The sequence below is a fragment of the Xyrauchen texanus genome, chromosome 32 (genome assembly GCF_025860055.1).
Source record: "Xyrauchen texanus isolate HMW12.3.18 chromosome 32, RBS_HiC_50CHRs, whole genome shotgun sequence".
In the NCBI taxonomy this organism is placed as follows: Eukaryota; Metazoa; Chordata; class Actinopteri; order Cypriniformes; family Catostomidae; genus Xyrauchen; species Xyrauchen texanus.
In genome coordinates, this window is record NC_068307.1 from 11,979,786 (window position 1) to 11,994,296 (window position 14,511).

General features: G+C 40.8%; 1 protein-coding gene across 1 annotated transcript; it reads right to left on the reverse strand.

Annotated features, from left to right (window-relative positions):
- Positions 1–68: 68 nt before the first annotated feature.
- Positions 69–14,328, reverse strand: psmd6 (proteasome 26S subunit, non-ATPase 6). Its single transcript, XM_052100916.1, has 8 exons — positions 14,074–14,328; positions 13,381–13,586; positions 5,233–5,378; positions 4,876–5,095; positions 951–1,059; positions 565–733; positions 360–437; positions 69–276 (listed from the first exon to the last, which is right to left on the reverse strand). The coding sequence occupies exons 1-8, from the start codon at positions 14,216–14,218 to the stop codon at positions 180–182; spliced, it is 1,170 nt and encodes a 389-aa protein (XP_051956876.1). The 5' UTR covers positions 14,219–14,328; the 3' UTR covers positions 69–179.
- Positions 14,329–14,511: the final 183 nt, after the last annotated feature.

Sequence of the window (14,511 nt, forward strand, 5' to 3'; positions counted from 1 at the left end):
TGTAAATATAAAAAAAATAATTTATACAGTTATTTATAAGAAAAATATGTGTCAGACTCCATTCTTTTCACTCTCTCAAATACAAATGGTTTTCTTCAATTCAGTTTTATTATATACTGTACATAAAACAAAAGTCAGGTTTTGCAAGAAAATGTATCGGTAAGCCACAACATGCAGGACTACATGTTAATCACTCTAGACAGCTTCTGCACTCTGTTGAGCAGGAGATCTCCCTTCTTGATGGTTTCTTGGTACTGCCAGTTCTTACTATCAGGTCTGGAAAAAGACAGAAAATATAGTCGATTTATCATAAATGTGAGGCATGATAAAGACTAACATTTGAACGCTTGGGTATTCACCTGTTGGTTTCCACAATCTCATTGACTTTGTCGATCTTGCAATGTAAACGTCCTGCAGCAATGAATCGCGAGAGTTCCCTTGAGAGAGAAAAAGACCAAATAGAAATAGAAGTTATAAAGCATCCTCCTTGGCTAAGGAGTGCGGTCCAAATTCTTTTGATTCTTTTGGTCTGGTTTAAATGTATATATGAATCTGTGAGCGTACTGGTCGATGAATTCTGTGCTGACTCCGAAAGCCTCAGCCATGTATCCCAGTGTGAGGGAGCGGTAGGATTCTAGTAGCTGGCTGTAGGCCAGTATGCGCATCTCTCGAACATAGTAACGGTAATGAGGAGCAAACAACCAGTCTTGCTTCATTTCTTGTTCCACTCGAGCTGTTAGATAGAAACAGATGGATCTTTTTACCAACACATTTTTTAACAGTGACAGAAGGGCTGAATTCGATAAGCACTCGGCATGTTAACACTGCAAATTAATAAAAATAAAATTTAACACATTAGAAGAGGGTGGAGTATTAATTTTAAAAAAAACTTCAAAAGTACCATTCAATTCTTGAGGTGTAAAACAGGTCTACTATATTATTATATTTACCCAATGACTGGAAGAATACAGAATAACGGCACTCATAGAGAGAGAAGAGGTACTGACGAATAGCAGGTAAACTGTGCAATACCTCCAAGATCTCTGAACCTTTAATAACCTGAGAAAAGATCAGATTTCAAAGTGTGATCCAATTTCAAAAACTCCAAGATGAAGCTACTGGCAAAAGACTGACAGGAAAACAGCAGCATTTTATAAGATTCCGGCGTAAAGCAAGAACTTAACATGGAATATTCCATTTTAAAAACAAGTTCAGTCGACAGCATTTGTGGCATACTGATGATAACCACAAAAAAGTTTAAACTCATCCGTCATGTTCTTTATATAAAAAAAATTAAAAAATCAAGGTTACAGTGAGTCACTTAAAATAAAATTGAATGGGGTACATTTCTGGAGGGTTTAAACAGAAATGTGAGGTTTATAATTTTATAAAAGCACTTATTGTTTGAGCTGTAATTGTTTAAATCGTGATTTTTAGTTGTTTAGGCATTGTTGACATTACATCGTCATGCAACGAAGTTGTAAAAGTGATTGTGGCGGCGGGGGCATGGTCGAGCGTTCATCTGGAGAGAGAGAAAGCGGTAAGGGTGCTGGAACACCTTATCCATCACCTGCCGAAGGGAAAGGAGTGGGTCCAGTGCCACTGCTTGGCGTTGCTGGAGGAGGCCGTCCAACTGGCTGAGGACCATATGTTGGCATATCAGACTATGAAAGAGCCCTCCCACTCTCTCTCTTTCCCCCCTCTCACTCTGCCCCTTTTTTCCAGCCTACTCCGGAGCACGGAAATGTCCCGCCAAAGCCGGCGGTTTTCAATGCCACCGGTGCACTTTTTTGCTCTCCCCATCAGTTGGCCGACCCCGCTGTCACAGTGGGAACATTGGTCTGGGTCTCCGACACTCCGCGGGCTGCCCCCGATCAAGCCGGAGTGTTGATCACAGTGGGAACATTGGTCTGGGTCTCCGACACTCCGCGGGCTGCCCCCGATCAAGCCGGAGTGTACAGAATACTGGTGAGTGTCAAGGGGAATACACCTCAAGCCTTGGTGGATACTGGCTGCAATCAGATATACACCATTGTTTCAAGACAAGGCACAGGTAAAAGGGTGAATGTGAGATGTGTGTGCATGGGGATATTTACAATTATCCTGTAGTGGCACTCATTATTAAATTTTGAGGGGAAAACATAATAGAGTGGAGGCAGTGTTAAGTTCACGCCTCACCCATCCACTAATTTGGGAACTAATTGGCCAGAATTTAAAAGGGAATATGTGTGGATGGGTCCTGCGAGAAAATTATTAGATACGAGATGTGCGATGCCTTGGCAGGGGATCTTGCTGAGCTGTCTTCATTAGCTCCACGTCAGGATGACGTAAGGTAGGGTGAGGATTTGGCCCCTCTGTCCTTAGGGGATTTCCCTCTGGAGCAGTCGTGAGATGAAACCCTCAGGCATGCCTTGAGAAAGTTATTGATGGGCTACAGCTCAGCTCCAGCCAAAGAAGGGCAGGAAAATACACTGAACCGACTAATGGTCCGTTTTCATTGGCCGGGTATAAGCGGGAATGTTCGCAGGAGATTAAGAGCACCATTGCAACCCCTCCCGTTAAGCAAGGTCCACTTCAAAAGAATTGGAATGGACCTGAGGGGAGCAGATAGCACGTGAGCATTGTTTGTATTGGTTCTGGTAGATTATGCAATGCAATATCCGGAAGCAACACCTCTGCGCAACATCTCAGCACGTAGTGTTGCGGAGACACTCTTCAGAATAATCTCCCGAGTGTGGATTCCAAAAGAAATCCTCACTTATCAGGGCACTACGTTCACGTCACAGACACTATGCAAACTATATGAATTGCTGGGTATTAAATCGCACCAGTGTTTACCACCCACAGACAGATGGGTTGGTGGAAGGATTTGCTAAACTCTGAAAATTATTCATTCGCAGTTTGTTCATGAGGGTGCTAGGAATTGGGGCAAGTGGCTCAATCCCGTTATATGCAGTTCGAGAGGTCCCGCAAACCCCCACAGGGTTTTTCCCATTCGAGCTGCTGTATGGGCGTTGACCGCGTGGTGTGCTTGAAAACCTGTGGGAAGCTTGGGAGGAGGGAGCTTCAAACAGTAAAAATGAAATTCAGTACATTCTTGATCTTAGAGCAAAACTCCACACCTTGGGTCAACTAACACAGGAAAACTTGCTCTAAGCTCAAGAACATCAAAGCTAACTGTATGACGGGCACTCGGCTACCAGAATTTGCACTGGGAGACAAAGTGCTTGTATTACTCATAAAATAGAGCTCTAAATTGCTCACCAAGTGACAAGGGCCCTTTGAGATCACATGATGTGTAGGAGATCTCAATTAAGAGTTAAGGCGAACAGACAGAAGTGGCGCACTTCAAATATACCATCTCAACCTCCTGAAATTATGGACAGGGGCGGGATGTAAATCTGGAGAGCTCGGGACAGAGAAGTTAAAAGTCCATCATATCACCCAGGTCCCTTGTGGAGACCACCTCTCGCTGTCTCAAGCCACACGAGTTGCAAAAATAATTTTTAGACGTGTTCTTGCCTCTGCCTGGGCGCACAAATCTCATAGAGCACCACATCGAGACGACACCTGGGGTAATGGTACGCACTCGTCCTTACCAGCTTCCCGAACACCAGAAAAAAATGGTTCGCAATGCTCGATATGGGATTAATAGAAGAATCCCACAATGATTGGTCCAGCCTGGTCGTTCTAGTACCTAAGAGTGAAGGGTCAGTACGATTCTGTGTGGATTATAGAAAAGTCAATGTGGTTCCTAAATTTGATGCATACCCAATGCCTCGTATTGATGAGTTTCTTGTTCAGTTGGGCACAGCTCGCTTTTACTCGACACTGAATTTGACAAAGGGTTATTGGTAGATGCTACAGCGCCTTATGGGCCGAGCCCTCGGACCACATTCTGCTTACGCTGCTGCCTATCTGGATGACATCATTATATATAGTAATGATTGGCAGCGGCACATGGAGCATGTGAGAGCTGTTCTGAGGTTGCTGCGATGAGCGGGACTCATGGCAAACACCAAAAAGTGTGCAATTGGACAGGTGGAGGTACTGTATCTGGGGATCCACTTGGGTCCACTTGCCCAAGACCAAAAAGGAGGTGAGACATTTCCTGGGGCTGGCTGGCTCATATAGAAGGATTGTCCCTAATAATTCTGCCACCACCAGTCTGCAGAAGGATCTCACTAAAAGGGAGAACCAGATCCAGTGGACGGAGCAGTGTCAAAAGACGTTCATGCAGGTGAAAGCTGCACTCTGTGGCGGACCACTTTTACATTCACCCGAATTCTCTCTCCCTTTCATTTTACAGACAGACTGCTTTTGCAGGTGTTAGAGGGGGAGGAACAGTTGGTGCTGTACATTAGTCGCAAGCTCTCACTGAGGGAGACTAAGTATAGCACCACTGAAAAACAGTGTTTTGCCATTAAGTGGGCTGTCCTCACTCTCCAGTACTACTTGTTGGGGTGTGCCTTCAACCTTTGTTCAGATCACGCCCCACTCCAATGGCTCCAAAACTAATCAAGATACCATCGCGGATCACCCAGTGGTATCTGGCTCTTTAGCTATTTAAGTTCAAGGTGGTCCACAGGCCAGGGGCGCAGATGGTGGTCACAGACTTCCTCTCCAGTATACTCAGAAACGGTGAGTAGCTACTGTAACATTTACTGATTGGCCAAATTCACTTTCATTGTAAGTGCCTTACTCTAACCCAGATTTATTCCTTTCCTTTTTTTAAGAAAAGTCGAAGTCAAAATAAATTTTCATGGTAATAAATATTATGCCACAAATGCTGTCGATTTAACTGTATTGAACCGGAATAATCCTTTAAATGCTATGAAACAGGTACACAAGTGCAACATTTAGCCCAGATTATACCTTCTCTCTGAGGTCCGGCCTCTTCAGTGCGATCATACACACATACACAGTGTATGTGACAAAAGTCTTGTAATCCATAAGCTCATACGAGGTGAATGTTGAGACGGTGTCTAGAAAGAGCTCTGCTGCCTGCTTGAAATCCCGAATGGCCACACAGTACAGGCCCTGATACACCTTCAGGCGATTCCTCCTGTCCCAGTCACCACCCTCTTCAATCAGGCTGAAAGCAAAATGAGAAACTGTTAAAGGACAAATCACAACCAAGCTAATATACCCAGAGTTACTGTATCAGGCCATGTTATGTTTAAGAGGTTAATTTTGAAATAAGAATGTGCTCTACACTGATTTTAACTGTACCTTTTGGCTTTCTCTGTGTTGCGGGTGATGAGGTCGTTGTCCATATAAAACAGGCCGATCCTCAGCAGATAAAAGACAATATCTAAGCGATGGCCAAGTGCAACCGTCTTGTCATAGGTCTTCCTGAAAGCAGTCAATGCCCCTTCCTAACCAACAAAGAAAGAAATATTAACAATGGAAATACTTGTGAAGCAGATAAGCAGAATGAAGAGATAAGCACAGGTGTAAGCAAATTATAAAAAAAATAGCACAAATTAAAATACATAAATCAGTATGGGTAAATAGAGCTGTGACGTCAATTAATAGGCGAACCCGGCAGACTAATTCGCCATGGGTAATCTCAGCAGAGAACTTCTATACTAAGATATGAACCTCCACATTTTTACCATAGGAGAGAGCGTAATGGTTAATTGCGTGTTACGTCAGTAAGTCACCATTGGCGGATACCATACAAATGAAAGGTGAGGGCCGTAAACTGATACCTACCTGTTGCAAAATCACAATTTTATTGTCGTAAACTTCACACATCATTCACTATAAAACAATTATTTGGTGTAAAATATATGGAAGATTAATGTACAAGTGTTTAATTCATTAAGTGATGGACTGCTTTCTCAGAAAAGCAGATTAATCAGAGTCAAGAAGCCTCTCCTCCATAGACATCCCTTCAAAAAAACAGCCTCTTGTCTCCTCAGCTTCGCTTTTGGGAATTTTCTATGGGTTTTACAATGGGGGTTTTACATTTTATGTTAAAAAAAGGTCTGTGGTAAACATTACTCAAAGATATGTTTTGTTCTTCAACATAAATTTAACATTTTGAAGCCACTGTATTTAAAAAAATACATTATGTTGCTAACGGGTAGCTAGGTAAGGACGTGAACCTTAGTAGTTCTTATCTAGCAAATTGTTAGCAAAACCCTTAAAAAAAAAACAACAACAACAAAAAAACATGGCGGCTTCAAAATTCACATTTGGGGTATGACTGTGTGTAATTTATGTTGTAAAATAAAAGTCTTAATGTAACCACAGACCAGCTTCTCTCACCAAGACAAATTCCTTGTATGTGTAAGCATACTTTGCAATAAAGCTCATACTGATTCTGATTTGTTTTGGTGCACGTTTGACCAGCCTACATCAGTTACGTATTATGTATATAAAACACTTTGGACTATAAGTCACAGGACCTTTCAGATTATAAAAAAAATATATATATTATTTCGTGGAATTTGTTAATTTTCCACGAAACACCTGACAATCTTTCATGGCACACTAGTGTGGCATAGCAAAGTGGTTGGGAAACACTGTTCTAATATAATAAATTCTACTACAGTTTTTCTTGAAATCATAAGTGATGTCCAATCACTTATGTAATCACTACTTTGGTATGCTTATATTTTTACTCACAAATCAAAAACTGCCATTACAAAAACCCATAGGAAAATGCAGAGAGAATGCACGGCATGAAAATGCTAAGGCTACTTTTTCAGGCATCTGTGTTCCGGAAGTTTTTTCAATATTCAATCCGTATTCTTCCATAGACTTTTTAAAAAGTCCTTCACAAAAGAGAGCTCAGAGGAGAATCACGACATCACAAACTTTGTTTTGAAGAAAAAAAGTCTAAAATCGGACAAAGACAAAAGGTACAAGGCTGCGTTCTTAGTACCGTCTTTCATGAAGGCACGGACTACAATCCCATGAAGCATTGAAAATGATGTCATTGAATAGTTTCGGTATGACTGTGAAATGAATGTAGTAGAACCAAACCCTGACGTGTCATCAAGTAATGTTTACCACTGACCTTACTTTACACATTTGTTCAAAAACCCCAATATAAGAATACATAGGAAAATCCTGAGGGAACCCATAGTGAATTAGACTGAATAGCTATGTATATAAAACTACTGAATTTAGGTTGTTGATTACAAGTATAGAAACAAAATATTTTAAGTCTTTTGCTAAATATTCTGATATGTACAAATATATATGCAGATTAAGGGTGAATGGAGACCAACTCGATTACATCATAAACAGTGTCATGGGAGTGGGTGGTTGCTCCAAGGCATGTTTCATGGATTTTGTTGGCCACAGTTCTCTGAATGGTGGATCTTTCTCTGCTGTACCTTAATGTAGTTGATTACCATTAATTCCACTATCAAACAGGATTTTTAAACAATGAAGTTGAAATAACGCAGACAGATGGCTTCAAGGGAAGCATATAGGATGATGAACAACCTCGTAGCTCACACAGTAGGTCTGTCTTAAGGTTTTTAAGTCATAATTGAAAATAAATTTGTCAATGTAGGACTGGGTGATTTGATGATATAAAGAGTCAGTCGCTAGAGAATTTGCTATATCGTGTACATTGTGGTATCTAAATATCCATGTGTGCAGCGTAGGCTTAATTATTAGTGGGCAGGGCTTCATGCGAGACTGAGAGAATTGAAAAAACATGGACAGGGTCTTTCTGGCATTGAAAAGTTTTCTGTGGCTGCCCAAGCGAATTTAATAAGCTTCATCACGTGTTTGGTGCTTTAAAAGTGCTAAATATTCTTCTCATCTGACACAAGAATGTTTCACGTGACTGTGTCTCTGGAGCTCCGAAGTGTGCATGAATCCAGTAGGCTTTCTGATATTTTGGGCTCCGGAGACAGGACAGTTCAGAGCAGGATCATTCGCACTACGCAATAATTTTTTACCCAGGAAAAACCTAAATGGAGAAAGAAATCTCCACAGGACAGGATGACTCCCAAACAGGTGAAGAAAATGAAGAGGAGCTTGTTATTAAAACAAGATTGACATCTGTGGTTTGCATGACGATAATGCATTTCTCATTAATGCAATTATCTAATCAACCAATCACATGGCAGTTGCTTCAATGCATTTAGGGGTGTTGTCCTAGTCAAGACAATCTCCTGAACTCCAAACTGAATGTCAGATTGGGAAAGAAAGGTGATTTAAGCAGTTTTGAGCGTGGCATGGTTGTTGGTGCCAGACGGGCCGGTCTGAGTATTTCACAATCTGCTCAGTTACTGGGATTTTCACGCACAACCATTTCTAGGGTTTACAAAGAATGGTGTGAAAAGGGAAAAACATCCAGTATGCGGCAGTCCTGTGGGCGAAAATGCTTTGTTGATGCTAGAGGTCAGAGAAGAATGGGCCGACTGATTCAAGCTGATAGAAGAGCAACTTTGTCTGAAATAACCACTCGTTACAACCGAGGTATGCAGCAAAGCATTTGTGAAGCCACAACACGCAAAACCTTGAGGCGGATGGGCTACAACAGCAGAAGACCCCACCGGGTACCACTCATCTCCACTACAAATAGGAAAAAGAGGCTACAATTTGCAAGAGCTCACCAAAATTGGACAGTGGAAGACTGGAAAAATGTTGCCTGGTCTGATGAGTCTCGATTTCTGATGAGTCTCGATTTCTGTTGAGACATTCAGATGGTAGAGTCAGAATTTGGCGTAAACAGAATGAGAACATGGATCCATCATGCCTTGTTACCACTGTGCAGGCTGGTGGTGGTGGTGTAATGGTGTGGGGGATGTTTTCTTGGCACACTTTAGGCCCCTTAGTGCCAATTGGGCATCGTTTAAATGCCACGGCCTACCTGAGCATTGTTTCTGACCATGTCCATCCCTTTATGGCCACCATGTACCCATCCTCTGATGGCTACTTCCAGCAGGATAATGCACCATGTCACAAAGCTTGAATCATTTCAAATTGGTTTCTTGAACATGACAATGAGTTCACTGTACTAAAATGGCCCCCACAGTCACCAGATCTCAACCCAATAGAGCATCTTTGGGATGTGGTGGAACGGGAGCTTCGTGCCCTGGATGTGCATCCCACAAATCTCCATCAACTGCAAGATGCTATCCTATCAATATGGGCCAACATTTCTAAAGAATGCTTTCAGCACCTTGTTGAATCAATGCCACGTAGAATTAAGGCAGTTCTGAAGGCGAAAGGGGGTCAAACACAGTATTAGTATGGTGTTCCTAATAATCCTTTAGGTGAGTGTACACTAGTGGCCAAAATATTGGCACCCTTGGAAAATATGCGCAAAGAAGGATGTGAAAACAAATCTGCATTGTTTAGCTTTGATCCTTCATTCAAAAAATTCATAAAAATCTAACCTTTAATTGAAGTAAAACAATTGAAATATTTAATTATTAAATAAATATTTTTCTCCAAAATGCATTGGCCAAGCTCAATAAACTTTTGCCATAATTGGCACCCTTTTATTTAATTATTTTTGCAACCTCCCTTTGCCAAGATAACATTTCTGAGTTCTTCTCTTATAATGCCTAATGAGGTTGGAGAACAACTGGCAAGGGATCTGAGATTATTCCTCCAAACAGAATCTCTACAGATCCGTCAAATTCTGAGGTCTATGTTGCTGGACCTTCTTCAGTTCACCCCACACATTTTTTATGGGGTTCAAGTCAGGGGACTGGAATGGCCATGGCAGAACCTTGACTTTGTGGTCAGTGAACCATTTTTGTGTTGATTCTGATGTTTGTTTTGGATCATTGTGCTGCTGGAAGAGCCAACATTTTGGCCCATTTTAAGCTTTCTGGCAGAGGCAGTTAGGTTTTTATTTTGTATCTGTTGATATTTGATAGTCAATTATGCCATGTATCCTAGATTTCCAGGACCTCTGGCAGAAAACAGCCCCACAACATTCAAGATGCAGCACCACATCTAACCTTGGGCATTGAGTACTTCATCTCAGTGAATGCCAAACCCATCTCTGGTGTTTGCTGCCAAAAAGCTCTTTTTTTGTTTCATCTGACCATAGAACCCAGAAGTATTTGAAGTTCCAGTAGTGTCTAGCAAACTGAAGATGTTTCAGTTTGTTGGATGAGAGCAGAGGCTTTTCTTCTTGAAACCCTCCCAAACAACTTTTGATGTCAGATTTTCTTTTTTTTTTTTATACTTTGACATCAAGACCCCATTAATTCCTGCAATTCTCCAGCTGTGATTCTTGGAGATTCTTTGGCCACTTGAACCATCCTCCTCACAGTGGGTGGGACAATATAGACACACGTCCTTTTCCAGGACAATTCTTATCTCCAATCTCCAGTTGATTGGAACATCTTAATTATTGCCCTGATGTTGGAAATGGGTATTTTCTTATAGCCACTTCCCATTTTTGAAGCTCAATAACCTTTTGCCGCACATCAGAACTATATTCTTTAGTCAAACCCACTGTGATTGATGATTAAGGGAATTTGGCCTGTGTGTTACCTCATATTTACACCCCTGTGAAACAGGAAGTAATGGCTGAACAATTTCATGTTCCTAGACACCCAGGTGCACTAAAAAACTTAAAATATGGGGAGTCGTGTGGCACCATGCGAGGGTCAGATGTGTGAATGACGAGCTCTGTGCACTTTGCTAGTTTTTAATATTTTTTGTGTCATAAACCAGTGAGACTCGATACACTCTGTTCCATACCTGTTCTTTGAAGACAATATGTCAAAATCCTCAGGCTCTGGATACATTATCAGACACTTACGTGCTCAAGCCGATCCCCTTAAGGGCCGCAGACCGGGGACTCAATTTGAGAGACGAGCATGTTGGTGATACTGGCAAAGGTAGTTGCTGACTTGGAAGATCATGCTGCAATACTTTGATCGATCACTGCCATGGAGATTAAATTCTCTGAATTGGTTACAAGAGTTGCGGATGTTGAGAAACGGATTGATTATCTGGAGTCATTGGAGAGGGAATTAAATGTTAACCTGCTAGCCACCAAGCTAGAATTGGGGCGCATTTTGGAGCGTAACTGGTCCTTAGTATCCTCTGTGTGCATGGCTTGGGAGGCACTTAAAGCGGTTCTTAGGGGTCGGATCATACAGTATGCCTCATTAATTACAAAATCCAAAGCACGAGAACTTGTGAAGTTGAGAGGGAATATTAAAAGGGCCAAGGCAGAGCTGAAGTGCAGAATGTCGTCTGATGGCCTCAGAGAATTAACCCGATAGAAATACAGATATAATGCTATTTTGTCACGGAAGGTGGAGTTTTGTCTATTCAGGGCAAGACAGTCATTCATAATGTCTTAGGAGTCGGGGGACAAAGCAGGAAGGTTTTTGGCTAGATATATAATGCAGAGTGATGTGGGCAGGTGGGCTTTATTAAGTGTATCTATGATTGGGAATGTTAATGTTATTAAAAGGAATTGTATTCCAAGATTTAACTACCTGCTTCAATCTCTCCCTGTAGATGTCCCCCTCTCTTATTTCAAGAAATTTTATAGCATAGCAAAGTCCTTCATTTGGAATGGTAAACATTCCGGATTACATTTCAATAATTTACATAGGTCGATTGACAAAGTTGGACTTGGCCTACCCAAGACTTTGTTTTATTATTATGCATTTGGTATCAGAAATTTGGCTCATTGGTCTCTTCCACCTGAGAGAGCCCATCTCTGTTTTTTTAATTGAACAGGATGTTCTTGCCCCTATTTTGCCATTGGAAAGCCTTTCTATTAAAGTAACTGGAGAAGTTAAGTCACACCCCGTTATCTCGCATTTGCACGCCGCATGGTCAAAAGTGTCCGGAGTTTTTAATTCAGACATTTATTTAAATGTTGCCTCGAGCATATGGCTGAACCCAAATTTATGTATTAATAAGCCCCATTTCTGCTGGTCAGAGGGGATTGTGAGGGAGGTTAATACACTTTGCGACCTATATGAGAGTGGAGTGTTGAGATCTTTTGAAAATATGGTTCAACATTTCAGGATTCCCAGATCTCTGTTCTTTAGGTATTTACAGCTGCATCACCTGCTCTGTACAATTTTTGGGAGTAACATACTGCCCCAAAAAGTCGCAGATACTTTAGAAGTGGTGATTACTGCATTTGGAACAGGTCATGAGGCATCAGTGTATTACTCCCTGTTAATTAAAAGTCTGGGGGACGGAGTTTCTCTCAAGAGATAATGGGAGAACGATTTAAACTTGGTATTGGAGGAGGAAGTGTGGGCTTGGATTCTAAAAAAACTTTAAGTCTACATCTAGAGATTCAAGGGTGCGTCTGATGCAATTTATGATTTAGCATCGATTCTATTTGACACCTTCTAGATTGTATAGGCTTGGTCTTAAAGACACACCCACTTACTGGCGATGCCAATCAGAAGATGGGGAAACAACCCATGTTTTTTGGGGATGTGTAAAGATCCAAGAATTTTGGTTGAGGGTTCAGACATTTGTGTGAGACATATTGCGTGAGACATATTGCACACTCAATTTTCATTTTGCCCCAGACTCTGACTCATAGGTGATGGGGTGGTCATTAATTTTGGGGAAAGTCACTTAAAAAGTTATGGTTGGTAGACAAATTGTCCAAGTGGAAAATGGGATTTGTTTGATTGGAAGTGGGGTGGATATATATGGCTTTTTTGGAGGGTTCTCAGGGAGGGGCAGTGGAGAGGAATTTTTTTATATTTAGCTTGATGTGTATGTGCTTTCTTGTTTTTTTGAAAGTATATTTTTAATTGTAAGTGACTACTGTAGTGCCTGTTTGTGTCAGGGGGGGATGTTCGTGGGGAGTGGTTTAACGAATATAATTGATTTCGTCTTGTGGATGGAATCAATAAAAACTGTTAATAACAAACAATATGGATTTTTATATGGAATGGGAATATATTATATCTTTTACACTTGAATTTTTACATTGAATTTCTAGGAGTGCCAATCATTGTGGCCAACGTATGTATTTAAAAATATGTATTTAATATTGAGATATTTCCCCTCTTTCAATTGTTTTACTTCAATTAAAGGTTAGATTTTTGTGACTTTTTTAATGAAAGATCAAAATGATAAACAACGCAGATTTTGCTCATATTTACCAAGGGTTCCAATATTTTTGGCCTATATCGTTATTGTGATACAGAATTACTCATAATGTGAAATAAGATTTTGGTCAAACCACCTACGTCTATGGGATAAATTAATTGGATTTTTACTTCTGGAACCAGACTGTTGCGTTCTATTAGCTTTTTATTTTCACTTACAACCACAAGTTTTGTTTCTGTTACGGCTACCATTCACAAAATAATATATCACTTAAAAGGAAGAAAAAAAACCCCTATTTATTTCTGTTTGTGTGAGCATCTACTTTTGTATGATTCTCACCTTGTCACCAATGCGTATGAGGTATTCAGCTTTGGCCATCATGGCATCCCTGATCTCACTTTCTCCAAGGTTCTTCTCAGCATCTTCCAAAACATCATCCAGCCGTTTCAGTTCATCCTCGTTGGATTTCTTCATCTTACTTAACAGATCCATGTCCCCCTGCCATTTCAACTCTTTGCACAGGGCTTCGTAATACGGTGCCATATCTACAAAACAGGCCAAGAGAACATGATCATGTTTCAGTGTTTATCAACCCTACCCCTTTGAGAACCCCAAAACTGCACATTTTAGGTGTTTCGCTAAAATAACACACAATACATGTAATGGAGCACCTTCCTAAAGAGCTGATTAGTTGAATATGTAGCTTTGTTAGATAGAAGAAAATCCAGAATGAGCATTATCAACTGATCTAGATCATGACAAGTACATTCTAGACTCATTCTATCACCAGGAAATTAACGAACACGTTTTAATAGCGGGGGAAAGTAAATTACATACCATAAAACCCGAAGCAATCCAAAATCTACACTCCAACTGCACTTTAGCAGCTAATAAGCTAGTATGCTACATGATTTAGCCTGTCAGCTAACGTAACACAAAGAGGGGCAGCACAATTATACGGTTGCAAATATTTTGCAATACTCCAGCAAAATATGTATTAAATAGGCAGCATGTCTAAGTGAATGTGCTCACTGTTCTGTTTGATGGCCTCCATCAGCTCGCTCTTTACTTTAGCGTCGTGTTTGTGATCGTCCAGAGACAGAAGAAACTTCAGCTGAGCTATTCTCAGATTGGGGTTTTTAGGTAAACCCTCTTCCTCCAGGTTTTCCAAAGGCATAATTGCAAAGTTAAAAAGAGAACCAGTGAAGGAAGATAATATATGTTATGACTGAGAGTGATAGTGTAAAACTGGGAGCAACGATGACTAGGGGGAAATCTAAAAAAAAAAAAAATATGACTTCACTTCCTTCTGCTATAAACAAAGAAGCAAGGAGAAGAGAATTTACGAAGTCAAACTCGTGTCAAAAACATACTGCTGCCCCCATTTGGTTATTTGATATATTGCACCTACTAATCTCATTAAAAATCAACATGCAGTTGCACCAATGATGTACAATAAGCAGATAAACA